We start from the raw sequence: 25,877 nt of genomic DNA, 5'->3' as shown, positions 1-25,877 counted from the left end.
GCTGCTTCTCTGCGGCTCTCAGCATAATGGAAAGCTTGTCCAGTAATAAATTGAATGGGATAGAAATAGAGAGATGGGAAAGGCTTTAAAACAGGAGGAAGAGACAGTCAAATCCTCTAACCTGTGCCCTCTGATCTTTAATCTGAGCATTTAGGCGGTAGTGGAAAGTAAATGTGAGGTATTTGTACTTTACTGAGTAATTCCACTTTACGCTACTTTATACTACTCACCAGCATAGCACAAAAATCTGGGCCCCATATGTGCAGCCTCAGCAAGGCGGGATTACCTGCTGGGCTAAGCGGGCAACTGTCAAGGGGCCCCAGACTCCCAGGAGTCCCAAAAGCTCCAGGTTTACTCACAATCATTTGGCTCTACTTAATTAATCACTAACTTGTTAGAAATTTGCATCACTGAATTAGAATATCAACTCCATGATCTCTCATAGAAGCAATCTGTGTTAAAATTTAGTTTTAAGTCTTTAATTGTAGTAAAATCAACAATTAATTTCATGATTGATACATCGGACAGTTATTTTCTTGAATAACTGATTTGAATGTTTAGTCTATAAAATGTGAGAAAACAGTGGAAGGTGCCCTCCATTATTCCCTGAAGAACAAGTTAACATATTCAAGTTGCTTTGCTTTGTCTGATCAACAGTCAAATATGTTCAGTTTAAATAGGTAGTTATACAGTTGGTAAACAAACATTACCCGTGATGCTGGTTTTCTGACCCTGTTTCTCTTGATCTGGGTTTTTTCCAGGTCGAGTGTGAACAGTTTCCTAAGATAACTACAGACAGTGCTCCAGTTCTCCACTAGTGGAGAATTTAAAATGAAAAGAGAAAACACAAGTGGTAGATAAAAACTACTTTTTTTTTTTATTTGGAAGGAGTTTTCTGACCCTTCCAACATATTCCACGTTATATCAAATACAACACACATTATGTCGCGTTCACAAAACATAAAATTTTTTCTTCTTTTTTACATGTTATGTACATTTTTTTTAAACATTTTTTTTTACAGTAAGCTTATCTTGGTAAACATGAACATCCATTCATAATCACACATTTCAATGTGTCCATGCATCTACAGTCTGATATTGTAACACTACAATGTCATATATATCACATTATAATTGTGTATGTACGTAAGTAAACATACATTTGCAGAGTACTGTATATATGTAAAGCACTGAGTATAAAAAACTGTTGTAGAAAAAGATTGAGGATGTGCTAGTGTTAGCTGGTATTCAACAGTGAGTTAACCTCATGACTGACATCCAGTAAGTTCTTCTTTGTGCTTCACTATTTTTCCTGGAATGTGTCGAGCTTGGACACAAACAACCGCAGAGAGAACATGTTGGAAAAAGACATTCAGATGTATTACCATCAAGCTGCCAAGATATATTGCAATTTTCCATTTTGCATTATTACGATATGTTTTTTTTTGTTGTTTTTTTTTTAAACATTAAAGAAACCAACAACAAACTGAATCAACACAGGCACTTAATGATCGCAACCTGTCACTTGGCACACGTATTAGATATATATGTAACAAGTGAAACACAGGTTTACTCTGAAACATGGTGACCACTTTAAAGCAGCTACAATTCAGGGGACAAACACACATCCGGCACTACTGCACAATGAGGACTCATCACTTTCTGCATTTGAGAAAGCTGGAAGGGAAGAAGGCTCCTTCGCCGTCACTTCCCGGCGAGCCGCATAGACTGTCTTCTCCGCAGCTCATGTCCTCACAGGAGTCCTCACTGCGAAAGAAGAGGAGGTCATTCATACACAATACTGCGCTTAAATGCAAAATCCACCCCATATAAACATGAACTATTTTCCTTCAGAGTTGCAAAACAAAAGGCCGCTGGTTTTGTATTCATCCTTCCATTCTGTATTCCCATTTCAGTTCTTTGCTGATCAAACTAAAATGCTGATATGGTATAAATCAAAAAATATGTGGTATATATAAAAGTTTAACTGAGATTCTTAAAGACGATTAGCTGATAATTTGGCACTTTGTTGGTCCCTGTTGAACCACAGCAACACAATCTGCTGGCAGTGCTACAGTGGCGTTACAAATCATTTCTCTCACAAGCAATCTTTGTCTGAATACAGACAACAGCTGCAGCGAGCACAGTAACAGCCAAACCTTTCATTTTAATCTTTAGATTTAAAATGAATTAGCGTTAATTAGCTACAGCTGATGTAATCCGCTGCTGGTGATGTTTGTTCGTTTAACCAGCACCAGCCACAGTCAGCTTATAATAAGAAGCTGCTACCTTTATGTTTTTCTTTGTTCTTGGTTAATAAAAAAAGAAAGAGTGAGGAAAAATGTAATATTTGATAAGAGGTTGAAGCCTATCAAATCTGGGTATTTTGCTGTCTGGGAACTAAATCAAAAAAAAAAAAATCAAACCAGCTATTGGAAACCATCCCTGGTTGTCGACTGTTAAAAAAAAAAAAAAAAAAGACAGATAGAATAAAAAACTGGACTATTAACCTCTCACTCTCATTCCAGGTCCCCTCAGGAATAGTTGGCAGACCCGGGACACTGAAGTGATTGGCCTGGAGATTCTGTGCCGTTCTCCTGGACACAATCCAAACCAGCTTTTTGTTGTCTGGTTTGCTACATTCGCTTGAGCGGTACTCTGTCATGCACTTGGCCACAAGTTCCTTCCAGTGAAGCAGCTCGCTGTCACCGATCTGTGGAAACGACAAACAGGAAACAACTGAGACGCTGCAGTCTTAAAATACAGTGTCATCAACAAGTCTAGTGCTGTATTTTTCCACATACAACCTTTGCACATGGACAGGCAGTGAGACCATCATGCCACATTGCATAATTTCAACATAAGCATTTATGATACAAGGCAAAGAAATGTAAAAAATCCTGAAACTGAAGAAGTCAAGAATGAGAACTTTAGCATATAAACCACATAAGAGACTTAAATGCTGCTCAACATTGTATTCTGCCATTGCTTGAAGTGAGAAATGTAGTAGTAGTGTTAAAATGTGGTGAATTATAGACTCTCAGTCTGAAAACAGTGGACCAAAAAAATCCAGAGAAATATCATGGTTATTTATCAAGAATAAAATTAATACAATTTAGAAGAAATTTAACATCAGACACAATGGGGAACATGACACAAGACCTGAAAAGATTAGTCCATTCATTGATAGTAAATATATTTCTTCTAGTCCTCTATGATCTACATCTTTCTGTTTTGGACAATTTGTTGGACAAAACAAGATATTTGAGGACATTACCATAGTGTCTAATAACCTGTGATAGTCATTCCTCTCCTGTTTTTATACCTTTAGATATCTTTGGAATTGCTGGACAATCTTCAACAAGGTGATGGACTGGAGAGCTTCAAACTCTTGAGCAATGAGTGACAGTGCCAGCACTGATGGCTGTGAAGGAGAAAAACAGCAGATTAATAAGTACCGGGACTTAAAATGAATGCTGCTATGCTGAGAAATTGTCGCCTGTGAGCAATTCTTACTTTGGCTTTAGAGAAAACAAGCCGGCATAAGCAGGCTTTTAGCTGGGCTTCCAGTCTCCCAATGCTTGGGATCTCCTCCCTTAAAATATAGAGGGAATCCTAATGTGATCCTTCCAGTATAAACCTCATGCCAAGCAGAATCGATTTGACCAACTCCATGCAATGCATGGAGTTGCAATGCATCACACATAACAACAAAAATAAGTAAAAAAAAAATGAAACATTTACCTTCCAACAGACAGGGATGTGAAGGCTGAGTAGTAGAGGTGTAGAAAGGTTAAGGCTGTCACTGCTTCAGGCTCCACACTGAGCTTCTCTGAGATGATCTTCTCCATGCGACAGAGGTCTGACACAGTGAACTTGCTTTGGCTGATGCGAATGAGTTCATGGGTGGGTGAGACATTGCTTTCTTCCTCAACCATTTTGGCTGCAATATGAAGACAGCAGACTCCAATACAGGGCAAGTGTTTGGGCTGCACCTGTCACATTAACACAACAGTGATAAGTGTGAGTCAACATCTCATGATTCAAGGTCAAACAAGGTTGTTGTTGTTGTGGCAATGGTGTGGGAACGTGATATAACACATGCAAAGTATGTAGACTGAGTTTACAAAACAATGTACAGGTTCATTTTGGAACCTGACACAATATTTTACACTTAAATTCTTTATTAAGTTCAAACCTTCATAATGGCGAGGAATCGGTCAAGCAAATTGACAGCTTGAACAAACGTTTGGGTGCTGTAGCCAAAGAAACTGGTCAGGCCCCACAGCTCCTCAGCTCTGGTGTCCCTGCATTTCGCCGACACTCCACTGTGTTTCTGAAAATGGACCATTACATATTAAATGTACATAAGTGGAGCAAACCCATATGCCTGCACAGACAGCCAAAAATGTAAAAGTAGGTCAATGGGTTACCTCTGTGGAAGCCGACTCCATCAGCTTCAGACCAGTCTCTCTGGGAAGAAAGTTGTACTCTTTAGCACAACATGACTTCAGCTCTTTCAACAGCAAGCTGTCAACGGCTTGAAGTTCCCTCATCCTGGAAAAAAACATGTTTCAATGGTTCTGCATTGTAATCCAAGACAAAATCCACAACAACTGTCTCCCTACATTGTAGAGTGAGGGGATGAGAGCATATAAATATGGTCTCGAAAACCCCACCTACTGGGTGTCAGGTATCCTTTGAAAACTCCCCCACCTCTCTCCGTCCCCACACACACACACACACACACACACACACACACACACACACACACACACACACACACACACACACACCGCCCAAAAACCTATAAACTGATCAATGCGAATAATAGCAAAAAAGCAAAGGCAAAAGTAGTTTAACACCATTAAAATCACATTTAATCGTGCCATTAGTTTATGCTGAATGAAAATATGTACTGAGCAACAGAAACAGAAACTAGGTCAGGTAATCAATCATAGCATAAACACCCATATTTCAGAAGAGGTTGAATTAATAGACTCGGATTTTTAAACTTACTTCGGCTCTGTGGAAAAATAAAATCCAGTAATACCAAAAAGTTGAAGGCTTCACAAACACAAATAACGGCAATGTTAGCTAACTTAGCCATCCTGCTAGCGTAAACCAGCAAACCGTCGTCTTACCTTGCCCAGAAGCCGCCGACGTGCAGTATAATAAAAGTGCTGCGACTTAATTACACCTCTCAGTTCTTCATGTTTCCATTTTTGATAACAATGACGGGCGGTAAATGTTAAAAACAAGATCCTTGATCCCCGCAGAAAAGATGATCCGCCCAGAATAAACAAACAACTGCTGACCTGGTTGTAGACTACATTGACCATCATGCACCACTGGAAATGCTTTGTCTTGCGTGGTTGCGTCACAAAAGTGTAGCAAAAAGCGGGTGCTGACCGGTGTTCAAACTATCGTCGTTATCGTTACCTTTTCAATCAATTTCATGTTATAGAACCATGTAACGTTTAATTTTACAACAAACGGAGCCAGTCTGACAATGTTATCAAGCTGTTACCACCATCGAATGCATCGAATCAAGGCTAGCCAGGAATTAGCAACGGGAAGCTGTTTCCATGGTGATGAAACTAGCTAGCTGTTTATGTTATTTTAGAAAGCGGTTGCGGTTATTTTATATAGCCTAGCTTGTAAATATTTATATCAATGGCTTTGTTGCTAAAGTGAATACAGATGTCGGGGTTTCAGCCCTCTGAGCCTCAGAGTTTGGGGCTTTCCAGCAATAATGGCGCTCACGTTTTACATTTTGAATCTCTACCGAAGCATATAAAACTAACACAAGCTGCAGCGGGAACGACGGGTAAGCTAACTTAGATTTAAGTTAAGGAAATCATCTGTTTTCGCTTTCTGTGCAGGGTTTTAAGTTACTGTTAAGTCGGTCAACAAGTGATCTGTTTACCTTTTTAGAGATTCATGACACCTCGCATCGGCTGAGATTCAAAAGTCTTACACTGGATGAACTGAGGTAACATTACTTACCTAAGTTAACAACCCATTTCATGCAGACATCACAAAACATTTAACATAAAATAGATAATAGAAGCTTAAAAGCTAAACAATAAAACACAGTCCAAACCAAAAAAAAGTCAACATCAAAACTCCTGAATAACACATTTATGATTCAAGTAAAATTTCCTGTATAACCTTTCTTGACAGTGAGGAGCTTGACAGACGAACCAAGGAAACCCAAAGACTTCAAGAAGAGGTGGAAAATGCAACCAAAGTAGCTTTGGAGAGGTTTTGCTGCACATATGGTATCAATAGCTCACCTGGACAAAGCTGCCACAACCACAGTGAGTACAAGAAGTGTCACCCAAAATGTTTATGTAGCAGACAGATGAAAAAATAAGTAAGGGCTTATTTATTTTATTTTTCACAACACCCACATGTAACTCACCCGAGTGTTACATGTAAAAGTGAAGGTTCCGATCAGTTATCTAGGTGATTTCATTTAAGACAACACTGAATCTAAATCACTGGACTCGATATCCAGATGTGTAGGGGAGAAACACTTTGGAAAGCAAAATGTTTTAAAAAGAAATCAATATAGGCAAAAGCCCAGTAACTGTTAAATGAAGACATGTTTCACCAACCCTTAACTTTGACAACACAGACAGTGTACTGTATATTTTAAAATTCTTGTGGTCTTTTGGTAGATGACCCACCTGGGGAGTTCACCATCCTTCCAACCCACCATCAGGCAGTGACTCCGCCTCTGGTCTGTGGTGTGGAAAATTTAAACCAGGAGGTGTCTCGAAGGCAAATCAGCTCTCCTGAAAAGGAGGTGTTGGAAAATGCAATAGATGACTGTCTTCAACAGCTGTCTGACTTGCAGCTCAGCAAGGTTCATACTTGACTCTTCCATGAATCTTCTCAGTTAGATGCTGTATGAATGACTGAATACTTTATCTGTATAATTTATTATTTTCTCATACACAGACACAGGATCAACATGAACAAGAGACATTCAATTTTGACAAAGCCATCATGAATCTGCAGACTAAGCTGCATAAAGTCCAAATGGAAAAGGATGTCCTGTCTGACCTCAGGTGAACACAGTGATGAAATTTTACTTCAGTAAAGAAAGTTTTAAAATCTTTTTGACCCACAGATCTTTTTATTTGTAGAGTGAAGGATTCGAGGAAACACGTTGATCAGATGGAAAAGATGCTGTGCATGTTGGAAGAGCTCCAAAACATCAAAAGGGCCGCAGACCAAAAGCTACAGGAGACAGAGGACGAGGCAATGGCGCTTAACAGGAAAGTAGACACATTGGAACAGATTATGAAGGAGACGTACTCTTCTCTGTTATCACATGATAAAGAATGTGGAAACAGCTCCATTACAAGTCCTAACGTCGCCACTGGTTCAAGACAGCTGTCCCCAGCTGCCAAGTTAACTGAAGATTTTAACAAAGAGACACACAAGCGACAGGAGAGACCTTTTTTGGTAAGTAATAGATGTCAGTTACAGATGATGTTCACTGTGACTGTACTTGAGACTTTTCCTCCCTTTTTGTCTGATTTATTTATTTTTCATCTATTTTATTGGCAGTCAATAGAACATCCGGGGAGTGAAGAATGCAGTGGAGTAAATAAGCAAAAACAAAGGTAATTTAATGTAGAGCTGCAGTGATTAATTGATTAATCATTTAGTCAATTAGCAGAAAATGTGAAATCTATTTTGATAATAAATAAATACATTTTGTCACTTTTGTCAACATTTAAGCCAAGTATTCTCAGATTTCCACTTCATAAATGTGAGGATATGGTCATTTCTTTGTCGTTTATGACAGCAATTCAAACATGTTTCGGTTTTGGGCTGCTTGTGGGATAAAACAAGGAATTTGAACACCTGAGTGCATTGGATTGGTGAAGTTCATTGCTTAAAGAAGGATGTGAAAGTGCAGGCAGAAAATGTTTTTTGTTAACAGACCACAACAATAAGCATACTCACAGCTGAATTAAATTATTAGTTTTAGTAATAAAATAGTAATTGAGCATAGTGCAGGTTATTGCAGATTTCCCCACTGTGGGACTAATAACGGAATATCGCCACTAGAGCTACAATACCTACCTGTTATATATTGAATTATGGTGTTTTACTTTTATTTTCCTTCCAACTAAGAAAAGAAACAGAAAATATGCCTAAAGTATCAAAAAGTATGTTGCATTCCATACCAGTGTTGTTAAGCACTCTTCATGTTTCTGTCTTAGAATGAAAGACTTGATTGCAAGTCTTGACCAGGAGATGGCACTGTTGACTGACAAACTGAACTCATCAAAATACAACAGTGTCAGCTTAAGTGTCAAGCTGGAGCTGCTAAAGTAAGTGCTGTTCCCAAAACATGTCAGGCCTGTTTGTTCTGAGAGGAGCTTTCAGTCTAAGGCTTTCTGACTTAAAAGTTCAAACAATGTTGAATTTCTGAATTCATGTATTCATCAAAACATATAATTTCTATGCCCAGGAAACTTGCAGAGAGACAGACGTCGTTGCACCAGTGTCAAGTCAGTGAACTTGAGTCAACCCTTTCCAGCCATAAAGATAAGGTAAGGAAGAATCTACCATAATATTATGAGGAGCAATGTAAGCTACAATATACTGAGGCTGTTAAATGTAAATATTAACCAGCCATACTTATCTGCTTCACTAGATGTTTACATCAGTATGACCAAAGTGACTTGAGGATAAGACAAACAGCCACCATGTGAACTCACCACGTTTGTGCTGGTGTTTACTTCTAATTATTATCATAAATGTAATGAATGTAGTGAAACAACACTTGTGGAACTCCTGTCCTGTCAAGAAAATGAGGATTCTTCCTACGTCAGAATGAGAACTAAAATATTTTGGTTTGCGAATGTCATTTGTGAAATTATAGGTTTGCTGTCTGGAGCAGCAGCTCCTTCAGGTTCAGTCTCAGCTGGTGGATGCCCAAAGAGAGAGAGAGCGATCTTTACAACAGGCAGAGGAGTTTCAGTCCCAGCTTGGCCAACTCAAGGTGCTGCAGGAAACCATGAATATGAAACCAGGATTTTGTCTCTTTCTTTTGTTACTATACCTAAAATCCTCATATAGATGCATGTTTACATGAAAGACCAGAGTTAAAAGTGGAAACTGAAGTGTCAGGTTATTGGCACTGGAGGTAAATGGATCTCAACACATACCCAGTAAAGACACAGAAACCTATTGGAGTAAATTAGAAGCTGTAGTTACTTGTTGATCACTCAGTCCATTCAAAATTTAAGCTTTTCATGTCCTTGTTCTTTAGTCCAAGGAGCATGTTCATTTTGGTGAACATACTACAATGCTTCCATCTCCATGTGAACATGTAAATTGAGGTGTAACTGCTCAGAAGGGTTTCCTCAAACGCAGGGCATGTTTTGTCAGTCATCCATTGAAAAATAAGACAAGATGAAATCTCAAGCCAGTTTCTCTCCCATCATTGAGATCATATTTCTACACACTGTCAAAGGATTTATAATTTTTTTGTCCTTTTTAAATACAATCTCTGCCTCCTGCTTTATCCTCCAGAGGTGCGGTGAGCAGCAGCAGTGTGAGCTTCAGGTGGAGGTAAAGGCCCTGAGAGGACGGGTGGAAGAGGCCAGGGAGCAGCTTCGCAGAAGTGGGGAGGAGAAAAATTGCCTACAGACCCTGCTGGATCAGAGGGCCCAGGAGGGGAGGAAATCCCAGGAACTCCTGCGGGAGAAAGACAAAGAGCTCCAGCTCAAGCAGCAAGAAGCTCAGCAGGTAAGAGATCATGCATTTCTGTACAAGACATGGGTTTTTAGATTAAAAAACCATGATCCGGTGATATCTGTCTGTTTTGATGGCTCATTGAATTAAAGCTAAACTGATTTTTCCAGCATCTGTCCTGGTTGGAAGAAGCTCAGAGCCGGTGCCAGACCCTGCACGTAGAAGGAGAGACACTGAAGCTGAAGCTGGATGACCGAGAGAAGATGACAGCTATGCTACTTTTGCAGATGGAGAGCAGCGTCCAGATGCACAGCCGCACCATCGACAACCTTCACCAGGAGAACAGTCTCCTCAGCAACCAGCTAAACCAGCAGAAGCTGGAGATTCAGCAGCTCAGGGTCGGGAACAAAATTATGATGACAGACAAATTCCTGAAGTTACTTTCCCTTAACAATTCATTGAATTTATAATTTCTCTTCTTTCCATTGACTTTCATATGCCACATACTTTTCTACATCAACACTAACTCCACTTTCTTTTGAAAATCGTTTTTTCTTCCTCCCTCTTGTGCCATATACTGATCAGGCTGAGTTAGACCAGAACAAGTCAGACCTGGCTACTGCAGAGCACGAGAGGCGGCAGCTACAGGCGTCTGTGGCTGAACAAAGTCAGCGTGTCCAGGAGGAAACTCTGGAGAAACAGCAGCTCACCACCCAGATGGAGATCCAGCGTATCCAGTTACTCAGACTCACTAGTGAGTTGAGCTTGGCTGAATCTGTATTACCTTTGAAAGGGCAAAACTTTTCATCACTTGTCTACTTTATCAAAGTAAAGAAGTCTTAGCCCAACAGGTGAAATCAGGTGAAAGTGCTCTTTAATATCAGTTTTACGTGGGGAAACAGTTTACACCCAAGTTCTCAAGTCAAATGTGCCTTTTGGCAAAGATGCAAAACACCAAAACAGACAGTTACCCAATAGTTAACACAATAAGTGTAATTGCTTACATAAATGTCAGATTTATTTCACTCCTAACTTGGACAACAGGTGATGCAGTGAAGTCCACACAAGAGCAAAACACATCCATTACATCAGAATATAATATTTCTCTCACAACTTACAGGAGACCAAGATTCATCATGTAACCCAAACTATGGTTAGGAAAACAAACTGCACTATATTTTCCTCATTATAATTATAAATAGTTTTATATCTCTAGTTGTTAACATGACCTCATGGGATTATTCAGACATATTAATCATCTAACCACACATTCTGACACACATTTATACACTAGTTCATGTCAGTTAACACTTTGTATGTTTTAAATTGATAATATATAAACTGCAATCAACTTGATGTATGAAGCTTTCATCTGTCTGTAAGTTTTTTCTCACCTCCTATTTCATGCTTTGGAAATATATTCAGAAAACAAAAACATTGTCCAAAATATGTTCAATTAAAGCTCCATCCTCAGCTGTAATCAAATCTGAATCTGGAACATTTAAAGCCAAAAAACATATTTGTCTTATTCGTCTTATTTGTCACAAACAAATAAACCAACAAAACCATACTGTTCTAAATTTCTGAAAATTGTGCAATCATGTAAAATCCTATTAGTCATGGTATAGTCAGGTTTTCAGTTTGTGTCAAACAATGATATAAAGGACACGAGAATGAAGTTAATTTGTTTTCTGCCTTGTTCTCATACATAGTAAAACACTCATGTGTTTATTAATTACCATGTAATATAGTACTCCATATTGACTTATTGTATGAAGTCAAGTAAACCCCACTGGTCTTCAGGAGTTTTGTTACCTCTGAACAGCAGATTAGCATAACCAGGGCCTTTCATGCACCAGGAATTCTGGCTCCCTCTGCAACGCTGTTTCTAGAAAAAGTTCAGCTCTCACAGTTTTTGGCCAAATCAAATGATCTTCTTGTCCTGCTGTGTTAGAAATACAAAGAGCCATGTTTGGTATGTTTACATTGTCAACCAAGCCCTTCCATTGTTGCCCGTGTTTGCTTAGTTGCTAAAGTGTATGTCTCACTGTGGATATAATTCATGTGTTTGTGTGGGCATGATTTCAGAGGAGCACAAGGAACTGCAACGGCTCCGCAGCTGTAAGAATGAGGAGCAGGAGGGTGTGGTGCTGAGGCTCCAGAGTCAGCTAAGGAACGCCCATGATGAGCTGGACCAGGTCAGGAGCACCCTTAGGACCCTGGAAGGAGCCGATGGACATGGTTAGATCCACGTCATTATTTAAACTGAGACTTAATTAAAAGCTCTCATGTCCAAAGAAACATCAGACAACATTCCTCTGATTTGCATCCAATCTGCGGTGAAGTGGAACGATATCAGTGATTTACTTTGGATCCTAATGAAATCTAGGAATGTTGACAATGTCTTCCACAAAAAATTATTAGTGTAGTTCAATGAAACTGCAAATATACATCATCCTCAGCTGCATTTCAGTCTGAGAGATACAAGCTGACATGTAGAAAGCCCAAGATTAAAGCTCTGTGATATATGCTCCTGATGTCTCGTGTGTGTTGCTCTTTCTATCCTCTTTGTGTCTCTGTGTCCATTTGTCTTGTGGATTTGTGTCCACCTCAGGCCTCCAAGTGGCCATGGACATGCAGAAAGAGATCACTGCTAGAAGAGAGCAGGTCGACTCTCTGCAGGGCAAAATCCAACACCTAGAGGAGGCTGTGGAGAAGCTGTACCAGGTGAAGAACTTAATGTACCAGTCACAGTCGAGTTCATTCACTTGCTTCTCTCATGTTAAAGTTAAATACATTTTACACTGACATTTGCTTCACGTCTCTTGTTCTCACTGTCCAGGAGAAGCGTTACAAGAGCCTGGAGAGCCAGCGTCAGATCCAGGAGCTCACCTTCGTCAGGGAGGAAAAAAAACAACTTGCCAGTGAGCTGGAGGCCCTTCGTTCCAAAGACCAACAATTAAGGGACCGGATTGGCCAGCTGGAGACAATCCTTCACAAGGTGGTGCTCATTTACCCTTTTACACCTTTATTTCAAACAACATATGGCTTTTAAAGAAAGTAGAGAAGAGTTTCTGGGCAGAGTAGTACACACACACACACACACACACACACATTTGTATGAAAGTTTATTTAAACTTTCTAAGGAGGAAGAATATGAATTTGTACTAAAATGTATTTTGTTTTCAAAAGTACATGATCATTGTCCCCTGGTGGCCTTGAGGGTCAAGTGCAGACCATGAACTACAACGTCCCTGGTTCACACCCGTTTGCGGTTTATTTTCCATCTCTCTCGCCTCTCTCAGTCTTCTGCCCGTTACCTGCTGTCTAATAAAAGCATGAAAATGCTCAAAAAAAAAAGGTTTTAAAAGGTCTTACAGGAAAAAGTTTGGTGATGTGCAACTGCTGTACAACAGAAATACTAACTAATCTCAATAACTTTTTACTATCAATAACTTGTGTCTGTGTCACTTTTTTCCCAAACAGCTATCATCAAAACAGACAATTCAAGTGTATATATTTAGGTTAAAAAGAATGACCTTATCAGCCCTACCTGCCTCTGTTTGTCACCATCACTGTGTTATTGTTTCAAATACATTTGTATCTTCCTAAAGATGACAGAAAGCTTTGCAGGCTGCCAAGATTTCATCCAGCTGCAGGAGCAGGAGTTTTATCGTCTGAAACTCCAACATGCCCTTGACCTGAAGGTAGAGCTGATTACATTCTAAAAGTCTCTTTGTCTAAGGGAATAAGGGTTAATCCACTTTGTACACAATATTCCTTATGTATGTAAAAGTAGATCCATATTTTATTTAGATGCTTCATGCTAAGCTTCTCTTGCATGTTTGATAGTAATGCCTTAGGCAAGTCATGCTTATGCTGACTTTCATCAAGAGAACTTGATGAAACACCCTTTAACAAACAAAGTTCTAACCAATTTCTCCTTTTCTGTAGGAACTACAAGGTCAAAACCTGCGCGCAGCTCTGAATGTACCTCCACCAGACCTGGACTCCCCGACTCCAGCAGCAATCACTACTCCACCCTCTTCCCAGCATGCCTTCAACACTCAGATCCAGGTGCAGTCAGAAACTCCCTATATCGTGCTTATCTCCTACGGTTCCAACTCATCAAGTGCATGTGTGAATCGTTGTTTATTTGGCAGCTCAGACACAAGCTCAGCACATCTGCTCGGCCTTTAAATCAAAAACACACACACAGCGTTACATTCCTGTGGTACGGAGAGAAACCAGAGTGTAAATATTTCAACACAGCAGTGAAATACTGTTTGGTTTGTTTTGTCTTATAGTATCATACTGCAATTTTATGTGCGTTTGCTGACTTCAAGCATGATAAAAGAACTTGTGAGATTGTCATGCATGCCCTGGTTTCTCTGTTCAGATGCATGCTAATCAGACAAACTATTTATAATATTGACATCACCACAGCACTGCACTGACATCGCCTTTCTCTCCTCTCTCCTCCTTTGGCTGCTGAAGTCAAAGAGGCAGCAGGAGAGCCCCGCCCGGGAGCTCAGGTCTCTTGTCAGAGAGCTGCGAGGAGTGATTTCAGAGAACCACAGACCACACACTGATAACAGCGCCGCTGGCAGCTGCTTCCACAGGAGGAGGTCTGCACCGGAGAGAGTGCACAGAACCACATTGTACGTCTCGCTCCATTCCCACACAGTGCAAGGATTAACTTCGTTCTGAGGCTAGCTTAGGTCACATCTGACAATCATGTGATGCTGCTAAGTGAGCAGGAAGCTGCTGGAGTGGAGGAGGAGGGGAGGATCTATACATGAGTGGTTTCATTGACCACACTGTGTTGCTGTAATATACCGTAAAAGGAAGAGACAAGCTGTTCACCTCATATACCTAAAAACTCCCTAGTGTCTTATCTATGTATCTGTTATGGACTCATGGAATGTGATATGGTCTTGTATCTTCTATGTCTCACTTTAAATTTTAATATTTCCCAGCACTTCCAGCAGCACTGACAAGGCCGAAGACGTAAAAACTGGCTCCAGATTGAGAACAAAAACCTGTGGGAGGTAGGGAGAGCGGCCAAACCTAAATAGCTCAATGTAGCATCTTTTTTGTTTGAATGCTGTGAGCATGACGTGCCTCTAGGCTACGACACGGTCACACCATCTACCCATGTGACCTTTTACCCCCTCATATAACATGGAAGACACGGCAAAGTTCTGCAGGCTCTGTAATTGCGATGTAATGCGTGTCTGTTTTGTTCATGCACTGTGTACAGCGAGCCACATTTCCTGACAACAGCTGAGCTGAACGGGAAAATAATCAACAACAAATCCTTCAGTGAGAGTGAGTTTTCATCACCAGCTTGTCATTTTCATGCAATCTGTCAAAAAGATGCCCTTTTCCCAAATGTATTCCAGTTTCTTGTTAATCCTTTCACATTCATTTCACAACATTAAAGCCCCAACGACTAGTCAATTAATTGAACAGAAAATGTAATTTAATTAATCATTCAAGTTACTTTCTGAAGTTAAACTGGCAACTGTTAACTGGTCAAATATGAGGATTTCTTGGTTTTTTTGTCATTGAAAATAGATTTTATTTAAGATATAGATTGACTTTGGAAACTGCTAATTGAGGAAATTATCAGCAGATTAATCAATAATGAAATTAATCATTCGTTGAACTCTTACATAAAATAGACTCAATAAATACAACAAAACTGTGGACTTTTTATCAATATTTAATTCTCTAACATTGAGATGATGATTTATCCAGGTCGTGTTATATCGAGTCCAGAAGTGAAGTTCACATCCTCCCCAATGCTCATCTCACTGGGACGCAGGTCACCCGTCCACTCTCTCCTGACCTCTGACCCAAACAGCCAAGACTAGCACGACTCGTCACAACAGACCTGAGGCTGGCTCCTCGTTGCAGTAAGTTGTTGATATTGTACATCTTATATACACAGTTTATCATATCAATACGAACACTGTGTGATAGATTGTGTTTGAGCACACTTCAGATTTATTCAAGTAAACATTTAGATTAGTCTGTGGTAGAAAAAAAAAAATGGAACATAATGAGAAGAGATTTTAGTGCCACAGGCTGAGTCATTTGTGGGGGTTTTTCTCATGATACTGTATCAGTTCAGTGTCTGTTTCAAAGACTGAGATGGCAATTTCACACTGGACAGCTGGACAACATCCACACAGAAGTCAAATACTGACAGTTGATCGATAACAGATGATAAATCAGACAGACATTTTGTCAGATTGATTATTTCATCCACTGTAGCGCTGCAAGAAATGTCATAACACACACAGTCTGAGGAGTCAGGAGGATGTATTGAGGCAACTGAAATCAATTGCAGCAAGAGGCATTTCCTGTTAAACTTGTCCTGCAGCAGCTCACAGACCTCATCATTTACATAAAAATATCGAGATGTTAAATAGGTCATAATCTGTGTAATCTCCGACCTCAGAATAAATTTAATTACTTTTTTGTCTTACAGAAAGCTAATTTTTGAAAGGCTCACCAGATGAAGTTGGATGTCAAAAAAGGTTTTATAGAAATCCACTATTTGCTGAATTGTCATAATTTATTGTCTAATTAAAGTGTTTTTATCTAAAAAAGAAGAAGTGTTTGATCAGTTATTTAAGGTCCAGAATGTTATCAAATAAAATATAAAGTCTCTATAGTCTAGGTTCATACACGTACAGAATGTGTGGAAATACAATGAAAGCCACTAGAAACCAGAGTCAAATTCCTTGTATGTGTAATTATCCTTTGTTAGTAAAACTGATTCTGATTCTGCCATAGTGCAATAGGCAGAATCAGACATCTGCTGGTCTCAAAAATTTTAAAAAGCTTTGAATTCAGTTCCCTCAAACAGAAAACTTTAGAAGGTATCCAAAAGTCTTAATAAAGCTTAAGTCTCTTTATTTACAAAGGTCTGGAACATTTTTTTTCTTGCCGGCTATAAGCAGTGATGTTAGTTATAGACTTTATCTATAAACTAAAAATGGTATTTGTATTGACAGTGAATTGTGCTGGAGGAGGGTGTTAAGTCCTTTTATTTTTTAGCAAACTCTGTCATGAGTTCATTAACTCATAATGAATAAAGGAAGGTCAACAAAGGAAGTGTCAGTTTTAAGTAATTATTATTTAATTGGTTAATCCATACATCATTTTTTGTTGCTTATCTGAGCCAAGGTCATGTTATTTGACTAGCTGTATTAGGAATTACTGTTATATACAGTAGAATAGACAGGACAAATAGTTGGAGCTAATACAACATGCAGTTCAGGGTAATATCTGCCCCCTTTGCTGATACAGTAGTTAAATGTCTCCCTTATGCACTCAGAAAGACCCACCCCTCTTTTATTGAAATGATTCAGATAGAACAATGAAAAAAAGGGATGTATTTTAGATTAACATCTCTTTATTTTCTCTTCTGTTTTTCTGTTTCTTTTTTTAGATCATTTCCTTTATGCAAATGCTCTGAACACACATGCTGACTGCCTCTAAATATATAGTCTCACATTTTTTCCCTGGTCATGCTTAGTCCATTGTGGATTACATAACTCCTGACAGCTTCGGTGACATACTGTACATTTGTTGTACCTCCTCATCTTGTCATCAAACCAGCTGTCCCCCATTTTTAATAGATAGTGAAGGGGATATGGATTTTTGTGGCAGGTGGTAGTCCTCATCTTATCACTTGTTTTGATTTTAAAATCCAGCTCCTTGAACATGTTGCCTGTGTCTTGAAGTCATCTGTGCCAGTTTTCTTCCAGGTTTTCGGATTCAGTTACCAGGCTCTTTGCTGTACGTGTTTCTGGATTTTTCTCATCAGCAGTCATCAAAAGTGATATTTTAATTCTATTTGTGTGCTTAATATTTTGTAAACTTTACTCTTTCTGTACTATATTTGGCTCAAAGGCTTTAGAAATGTAACTGTCCTCCCTGTATGTGGCTTTGACAAGGTTTTATTCTTGAACTCAGAAACAGTTGGCGTTCTCCACTTAAATGGGGAAGGTGGTTGATGAAGAGTGTTGAAGTATGGGAGATTCAGGAACGTTGATCTCTTCATCCTGCAAGAGTCAAACATAAATCCCTTGTATCATCATTTTGATATTATGTTAGCTCTTGTCTAAGGTTGGACAAACAGTACTGTAGCATCTATGTAGTCTAGTGTCTCAAACTTGCTCTTACCGGAGAAACAAACCATCTGCTGAAAAGTTTGGTGGCTACTTTCATGTCTTCATGGTTGCTCAGTTGATTCACTTTGACTTTCTGGCCTTTCTTGATACCGTTTCCATTCATTTGTAGTATATATGGGTTTCCAGGACTTGGACTTTGGACGTCAGAGCTGCTGTAAAATGATTTAGAAGTGATGTGTATATTACAAGCAGAATCCTGAATTCGTTTGTTTATTTTCAGGTATATCTAATTGAGTAATAGATCAAAGTGGTTTATATAAATACTACCAATCTAATTTTCAGTATACTTGCATTTTATTGGCAGATTTTCCTTGTTTGGCTCTGCTTATGTCCTCCTTACTTGGCTCTTTACAGTGTTCCTCTTCTTCTTCCTCCTCTGCATGGTGTGTTGTAGGCGTAGGAAGTGAAGAGGCGCTGTTTACGCACATGTCTGGGTCCAAAATGGATACCACCTTATCAAATAACTGGAAAGAAAAGATTAAGCCATGTAAATATATTTTAACAGGGAATAAATGTATTATGCTTCGTTCAGGCCTCATTCACTCTCTGTCTACGCTCAACTTTTAATACAGGCCTCGTTTTTCTAGCACATAAGATCTTGGTAGTCCAGACTGCTGTCATCTCCACTTACCTCTGCGGTCATGTGATCCTTATAGTGCGGGTACATAGCTAAAGGATGCTGTTTGATGTTTCCCTCCACAGAGGCCACATATTCTCTGCGAATCTGCTTTCGGATCATCTGCTTTGAGAAGCATGCATGCTCTTTAGGGATGCTCTTTCTAGGCTTTTGAGTGGAACTGTGATTTGAAGGGTTATGGAAAATAACCGGTGAGACACCTCTTCGGGCCTCAGATAAGACTGAAGAGCAATCATCGAGGTTCACATTTACAAAACGCCAACTACTGCTGACCGAGGAAATCTTGTTTGTTGGGGCTTTAAGATACTTGGTCTGCAACCTCTCCTTGTACCTGCAGATTAAAAAAAAAAGTTTTACTAATCTATATAAAGCACATGTTTGAATATGACTTGAACTTTGTGATACAATACAGGTTAAGGATAATGATAAACAAGGACACTTTATAAACAAACAGTAGAATGTATTCATTATAGCTTCGCCTCGGGAATACTATACCAGACACAGGATAGCAGACAATGTAATAAAGTCACTGTGTAGTGGCTGCTGCGCGCCACAGTTATAGTGTCCATTAAAATCATGTGTCTCCATCAGTCACAAAGACTGTGTTCCACAATATACAATATACCTCAACAATTACAATTCAACTTGAGGTACAGATATAATGTAAAACTTGCAATTAGAACAACTAAAAAATTGAGTCAGCTATCTCAGCAGTGTGTGTTCATAGTGTGTGCATAAACTGACAAATGTATATAAAGGACAAAACTTGAAAACAGGAAGGAATCACATGAATGGTTTCATTTTGTCATTCTGGTATATCTGGTTGCAAAAGGTTTTATTTCTCCTCATCCACAAAGTGGATTTTGAAATGTTGACGTGGAAAAATAGCACTTTCAATTTTAGTGTGCGCAGACATTTAGTGTACTTTTTTCATGTTTGCGCAGGAAATGCACCCTGGGTTTCACCCCATGCACACTGCTGTCTGAGTTGCCTTTATGTCTGACTTTATGTTTTGCCAGTTGGACACTCTTGTACTTCGTAAAGATCAGTCACTGCGTCATGTCTCTGTAGAAAAGAAGATGATAAGATACGTTAAATTCTCTGTGGAGCACCTGATAATAATGATAATACTATATACTAATACTTTGATCTGTCGTCTCTTCTCTTGTGTCTTGCTTATTAATTGGGTTTATTCTGTTGGTATCCAATAGTTGTGTTTGGACTTTATGAGAACATTTTCCTTCTTGAACACTGTCATCCATCCATTTCCAAGTTTTGGTAAGCGAAGCCCACTGTAGTTCAAAGTTATATCATATTCTGTAAATAAGTGAAGTTTGAAGTGAGGTCAAGTGTCACTTTCCTCCTAAGAGAAACTAAAATAGTCTTCTGCACTTCCCTTTTACCTGTTTCTGCCTGATTAAGTTACAGCTGGCAATAAAAGGCTGCTATTGTTTGAACTTTATAAGCTTCACAAAATAGTATTAATTGTAGACCTACTGTACAAGCCACAAACCATTTTCAAGTTTTGTTTTGGTGGGGAGAGTTTCTCCTGTCTATATGTTGGATCCAACATCTGAACAAGTTCTCAAAAAGGCATATAAGATTATCAACGACCCCACATGTCCTCTAAGAATACTTTAAGCTAATACACTCAGGAATGTGTTTTAGATTGCGTCCATGCCATTGGACTTGTGAACAGCCACATAAGTAATAGAAATGGTCAGTTCGCATTGTGTATGGACTGATAAATGCACTTGCATTATCATTATCATTTTTTTTTTTACATAATATGTGCCTTTATGGTGGTGGATGTTGTTGGTCTGTTATGGAATGGCCATTACCATTAATCTCAACTCTTTCTCAGATTGTCTTATGTTTATTTCTATGTGTATAAATTACTTGTCTAATGTTGTTTCCAGACTGGCTTGCCTCAAATTGCCAAAAAAGTATTTTAAATTGAATTGAATTGACCCCATAAACTCACCCTTCAATTTCCCTCAGTTTCTTCAAATCATTTGATAACATTTCTCAAACAATTCCCAGATTCCCTCAAGTCTTTTGATCTCACCTGAATTTGAAATAAAGTTCACAGGGTTGAATAACATTCGTCCAAAGACTTAACCAGCAGTGAGTGTAACAGATTTTAAGATTTAAATTATTTTATGCATGAATTTGATGAAGTAGCTTTTTTTTTTTATCCAAAAAACCTCTCAATTGATTTTTACAGCAGATAATAATATAATGATATAAAATTACATATTCCCTGATAGAAGATTTTATCGATATTGACCAATCCTACTTCAGTAATCTAAATTTTGTTTGATAATGCTTGTGGCTTTATACAACTGCAACAATTAGCGGATTAGTCGATTGACAGAAAAATAAGCGGCAACTATTTTAGAAATTGATTAATCATTTTTCAAACAAAAACAATGAAATGATGCCAAAAATATTCCCTGATTTTAAATTATTTGCTACTTTTTTGGGGTTATACAGTATATCAATATAATAAATATTTTGGGGTTTTTGGTCGAACAAAACAAGACATTTGAAAATGTCACACAAGATTTCACATACTACATCAATTAATCCAAAAAATAATGACCAGACTAATAAATTATTAAAATAATCATTAATTGCATCCCTATGGCTTAATCTAAAATTTAGCTTTTATTTTGTCGTTGTCTGAGGAGATAATTTTGTTACTGTTTGCTCAGCAACAGACCGACAAATTTGGCTCTCATTAGAGGTCTTTGAATCTTTATCCAAAGTAGACGAGGGTCCAGTTTCATCCCCTCTTCTCAACACACACATAATGTAGGTCTAAATGAAGCAGCTCAGTGACCAAATAGCAGTCTGTACATGACTACTACAGCTATATACTGTAACATGCTTGCCTCTCCATTTCCTGCCTCCGTTTCTCGACCCTTAGACCGGTTCAGTTCAGGTCAGCAGTCACACACAATAACTATACAGGTTGAAAGATATAATCCATAAAATTTTCATATATAAATACTGTAAGTGCTAAAGTGAAAGACCAAGATATTTTAGTGTCTTTATTACAGCTGGTATGCCAGGCAGTGTTGTGGGAGTAACTAAGCACAATAACTCATCATTACTTTACTAAAATGCAATTTTGAGGTACATGTACTTTCCTTGAATGTGTATTAATGTAACGTTATACTTCTGCTCTGTGTAGTTTTGTAGTTTGAGTGTAGTTTTTACTCCACATCATTCATCTGACAGATGGGTGATAGATTCAGCTATTACTTACATATATAATCAGTTTATATAATAAGATGCAAAATTATAAATAATTTTTTAAATAAAACTACCCAAAATGAATGCTTGCATTAAGACATTGTTAATAATACAACCAATGGTGGTAAAAAGTATTTGTATCATGTAAAAATCCCCTGTAGCGAGTAAAAGTCCAACTTTAAAGATTTTAAAAGTAAAAAAAGTATTTAATCGTTTAATCATTATTTATAGGCTATTGTTGGAATACTATTACTTATGTATTAACACTCCAGCAGTATTTTAATGTTACAGCTGGTTGAGGTGGAGCTCATTTCAGCCAGTATATGTAGAGTTTGACACTTCTATATTAGTGCATCATATTTATAATATTTTTTATCATATATGAACTGCTATCTTAATGTCTAAAGTAACTATAACTATAACTATAACAAATTTATTGGAGAAACAATGCAAGATTTCCCTATGTAATGTAAAGTACAAGTATCAAGTAGCATAAGTTGAAATACTCAAGAATACTAAGCAAATACCTCAAAATTGTACTTCAGTACAGAGCAGGAGTAAATGTACTTCATTACTTTCCACTAATAATAAAGTAGTCTGAATGAGGACTTTCTGCATAATGAGTAGGCCTAGGCTCACTTTGAGTATTCACAGTAGGCTTTGCTGATAACTCTTACACTTCACACAAAACATTGAATAGAAGAATTTTACTTGTAATGGAATAGGTTTACATTGTAGTATTTCTACTTTTAGTTAATCTAAATACTACTAAATACTCCCACTAGTGTTTTGCGTTCATTACAAAGAGACAACGTTGTATTATTTCGTTAGAGAGACGACTGTTAATGTGTCCTCTAACAATTAGCCCCAAATGAACGACGTTAACCGTTACTTACCAAGGGAAAGTTGGCTGCGTGTTCTTTGTCTCCATGGTTCCTTATCAGTATTATTCACTAACATGCTCAGTTTTGTACAACGTTACAGAAAACAAACGGTCCCTGTCTTTTACATTCACAACGTTAAAGAAGAAAGAAAGAAAAAAAAATCCGGCACACGACATGCCAAGCGTAGTTTGTTGCCTGGTAACCATGGCAACGTAAAATAATGGGTCGTAGCAGAGACAGTAGAGAGGTAAGTAGGTACAGTAGACAGCAGGCATTACATGAGGAACGAGAGGACGTTAAACGGCCGTTTTACATTAATTGAACGTAAACACTATCTTTAAATTGGCTATCAGTGTCAGCGATGGATATAGCCTATAATTATAAAACCATGACTTGTAGTTAACTTGATTATTTACGTTTTACACTTAAACCAGTGTACAGTTGTGGTCACCGTGTTTTGGCCGGATTCCCACTCGGTAAGTGTTAAAACAAGCCAATATGTCACTTAAAATCAAAGATAAGAGAAAAATTCATACTGAAAACAGATCTGTGTATCAGAACTTCTTCTGTCCTTTCCTTCTAATAATCTCACAACCCTTGAGATTTATCTGGTGGCCATTTGAAGGGGCCTGACTCCTAGGTTGGAAACTGGAAACCACTATACTTAACAAGCTAAATAAAGCAATTCAAAACTAGCTCCACCTCAGGCAGCTTCTACAGTAAAATGCTGCTTACATACTGATGCATCAGTATTAACAATATCATAATGATAATATGATCTATCATAATATGTCAGTCACAGGAGACAAGTATTGCCGATAATACTACTTTTACTTAAGGGTATTGTAATGTATTTTTCCATTGCAGTAGGCCTATTGGTATTTCTACTTAACTAAAGCATCTGGGTCATTGGCCAGTACTGGTGCAGCAACATCACAGCACACATTAACCTAAAATAGACGTTTCATTTTACGCTAATGTTATGCTGCTATGTTGGATATGCGTGAACTTTATATGGAGTGTAGATAATAGTACCACATTCAAGGTCCATTTATAGAGTGTTTAATGTGGTAACAGGTGTTGTGTTGTTTGAGGGGCCGTTACTAAGAACACTCACACATAATAGTAGAGATTGTTTGCCTTTTTCTCCTGTCTTACAGTACAAGTGCACGGTATGGTTATAAAGATGAGTCAAATTCCCCCTGTGTGGAGTCTATTGTGCAAATGTTTGAGCGCTAGAGGGCTCTCCTTTTTAGATAATTTGTCAGATTAGTTTATATAGGCAATTTAAATAAATATATTTCAGTATAAAAGAGTGAAGGTTTCACTCTCAAAATGTTACTTAAATAAAAGTGCACATGTATTATCAGCCAAATGAACCTGAAGTATCGAACCTACTCATTATGCAGAAAAATAAGTGTTAAATTAATAAATGCACATTATTTTCTGTGTAAGCAGCATTTCAATGTTGTAGCTGCTTGAGGTGGAGTGAGTTTTGACTGCCTCACCTTACTTTTGTGTACTTTAACCAATTACAAAGAATAATAAATAATCTTATCATCATCATCATCATCAATACAAGTACCACATATTTATAGTTATCGGTAGAAGACTTGGGTAAATGTAGGTAATTGGTTATATTCCACCACAGATTAAGGTACTATTAATTACCCAGGCTAAACTATTGTCAGAGCTGGTATTAACTTCTGACCTAATCAGTAGTTCCCTATAGTTTACAGTTATAATTTAATTTAAATTTACAGATTAATTCATGACAACATTGCATAGGAAAGTGATTGTTGACTGGCCTTAATCACATGTCGTTCCCTTTGGGGTTGATGAATTAGCTAATTAGCCTGAGTTCAGGTCCCCAGACTCTCCTGCTGTTCAAACAACAGGGAAAACACTGCTGGGACAGAGAGACTAGTGTTTCCCCTCTTTCAACACTGATGATCCCTATTTATAGCAGCAAACTAACTTAGTAAACAGTTTCAATGCGGTCAGTGAACTGTCTAATGCGCTGTTTCGGTTTGTTTGCCAGTGAAACAGCCCCAACTTGAATGCAGCCACAAAACGGTGACATTTGAATACACAGAGATTTGCAACCATAATAGACACCTTCAATTCAGTGTTTACTCATTGTTTTTGCATAATTAGCCTATAAGATCATGTTGTTGATGGAGCAGTTTACCCTCTGGAGTTAATTTTGGGTACTTTTTTGCTTTGAATGCAATAATCTTTGTCTTGGTTTAGCACCATTTACACTGTCATACATGGTATCCTTTTGTCAGAACAGCTGAGCTATAAGTCTGACTTGTCATTTAAACAAAGTATAAACCCGTTAAGATCTCTAACTGTAGGGAAAACACTAAAAATATTGTTATAGAACAGTTGAAGGTTGTAAAGAATATTAAAAATATCTCTATATCTATATTTATACACACAAATACAGCATAAACATGTATGAAATAAAACTATAATAATGCAGTCTATTTAAATGTAAATTATTTTGTGCACTTTTATATATATATATATATATATCATTGTAAGTAAAATATTAATAATGCAAAAATGATGCTCTATAGACATACTATAAATTAGACATCAGCACTTTCAACTGGTTTTCTCAACTTGTCTTTACTTGAAATATAAAATAAAATTTACTTTACTGTTACCATAAATAAAACATGCTCAATGTTTTAACATCTAATAGCAGTTCATAAAGCAAATATACTTTCTAATTACTTCAAGTAAGAACCATGTTTTTATGCTTTGGAAAAGAAAACCATCAGCTGATGGAAAGGGCAAACAACAGTATCAGTATTTTATTCTTTATCTTTTGTAGTTGGTCACAAAGTAACAATTAAAACAGCATTTTAAAAAAAACGGTTCTGGTATTTCCATGCCAAGAACTACAGCCTCCAGTAAGATCTATGCTGGAGCTTATCAAGACTGTGAATGGATTTGTTTATCAAGCCAGTCATCCCGAGCCTCTTCCTCTTGCCTATAGATTCCTCGTGCTGCTCGACTGCTCTGAGGCGACAACATATGACAGCAACACAAATCTGTGAATGGATAATGTAGCGATGACCATGCTACGTCAGTATGGCGTGATTTCTCTGACTAATTTCCAACGTTAAATTATAGATGGAGTTTCAC

General features: G+C 38.0%; 3 protein-coding genes across 3 annotated transcripts; 1 reads left to right on the top strand and 2 right to left on the bottom strand.

The window, feature by feature from the left end:
- Positions 1-854: 854 nt before the first annotated feature.
- Positions 855-4,586, bottom strand: LOC111654908 (cyclin-G2-like). The gene is made up of 7 exons (XM_023406078.2): positions 4,434-4,586; positions 4,199-4,336; positions 3,745-3,995; positions 3,517-3,595; positions 3,326-3,424; positions 2,511-2,713; positions 855-1,767 (listed from the first exon to the last, which is right to left on the bottom strand). The coding sequence occupies exons 1-7, from the start codon at positions 4,569-4,571 to the stop codon at positions 1,656-1,658; spliced, it is 1,020 nt and encodes a 339-aa protein (XP_023261846.2). The 5' UTR covers positions 4,572-4,586; the 3' UTR covers positions 855-1,655.
- An 806-nt stretch (positions 4,587-5,392) lies between these two features.
- LOC111654907 (uncharacterized) lies at positions 5,393-16,485 on the top strand. The gene is made up of 23 exons (XM_023406077.2): positions 5,393-5,830; positions 5,938-5,995; positions 6,187-6,323; positions 6,687-6,874; positions 6,970-7,079; positions 7,158-7,479; positions 7,585-7,640; positions 8,247-8,357; positions 8,498-8,579; positions 8,912-9,031; positions 9,565-9,780; positions 9,897-10,124; positions 10,312-10,480; positions 11,815-11,967; positions 12,341-12,453; positions 12,569-12,727; positions 13,341-13,433; positions 13,681-13,803; positions 14,224-14,387; positions 14,706-14,777; positions 14,990-15,057; positions 15,490-15,647; positions 16,226-16,485. Exons 1-22 carry the CDS (start codon positions 5,704-5,706, stop codon positions 15,603-15,605), a joined length of 2,985 nt encoding a protein of 994 aa, XP_023261845.1. The 5' UTR covers positions 5,393-5,703; the 3' UTR covers positions 15,606-15,647; positions 16,226-16,485.
- A 372-nt stretch (positions 16,486-16,857) lies between these two features.
- fam47e (family with sequence similarity 47 member E) lies at positions 16,858-23,216 on the bottom strand. The gene is made up of 5 exons (XM_023406079.2): positions 22,731-23,216; positions 18,568-18,904; positions 18,228-18,400; positions 17,929-18,088; positions 16,858-17,807 (listed from the first exon to the last, which is right to left on the bottom strand). Exons 1-5 carry the CDS (start codon positions 22,763-22,765, stop codon positions 17,739-17,741), a joined length of 774 nt encoding a protein of 257 aa, XP_023261847.1. The 5' UTR covers positions 22,766-23,216; the 3' UTR covers positions 16,858-17,738.
- Positions 23,217-25,877: the final 2,661 nt, after the last annotated feature.

Source organism: Seriola lalandi, unplaced genomic scaffold, assembly GCF_002814215.2.
Source record: "Seriola lalandi dorsalis isolate HSWRI2012SDOR001 ecotype SW California unplaced genomic scaffold, Sedor1 jcf7180002054294, whole genome shotgun sequence".
Taxonomy (NCBI): Eukaryota; Metazoa; Chordata; class Actinopteri; order Carangiformes; family Carangidae; genus Seriola; species Seriola lalandi.
This window is presented reverse-complemented; position numbering and strand designations above follow the sequence as displayed.

What these genes read in the sequence shown, in the direction of transcription:
- LOC111654907 (XM_023406077.2), top strand. Translation starts at nt 5,704, where the DNA reads ATGTCGGGGTTTCAGCCCTCTGAGCCTCAGAGTTTGGGGCTTTCCAGC. An exon ending in CTTACACTGGATGAACTGAG is followed by an intron (nt 5,996 to 6,186) that starts GTAACATTACTT and finishes CTTTCTTGACAG; the next exon opens with TGAGGAGCTTGACAGACGAA. An exon ending in GACAGGAGAGACCTTTTTTG is followed by an intron (nt 7,480 to 7,584) that starts GTAAGTAATAGA and finishes TTTTATTGGCAG; the next exon opens with TCAATAGAACATCCGGGGAG.
- LOC111654908 (XM_023406078.2), bottom strand. Translation starts at nt 4,571, where the DNA reads ATGTTTTTTTCCAGGATGAGGGAACTTCAAGCCGTTGACAGCTTGCTG. An exon ending in GATTCCTCGCCATTATGAAG is followed by an intron (nt 3,996 to 4,198) that starts GTTTGAACTTAA and finishes TTAATGTGACAG; the next exon opens with GTGCAGCCCAAACACTTGCC. An exon ending in ACCTGGAATGAGAGTGAGAG is followed by an intron (nt 1,768 to 2,510) that starts GTTAATAGTCCA and finishes CTTCTTTCGCAG; the next exon opens with TGAGGACTCCTGTGAGGACA.
- fam47e (XM_023406079.2), bottom strand. Translation starts at nt 22,765, where the DNA reads ATGGAGACAAAGAACACGCAGCCAACTTTCCCTTG. An exon ending in AGGATCACATGACCGCAGAG is followed by an intron (nt 18,401 to 18,567) that starts GTAAGTGGAGAT and finishes TTTTCTTTCCAG; the next exon opens with TTATTTGATAAGGTGGTATC. An exon ending in GGAAAATCTGCCAATAAAAT is followed by an intron (nt 18,089 to 18,227) that starts GCAAGTATACTG and finishes ATCATTTTACAG; the next exon opens with CAGCTCTGACGTCCAAAGTC.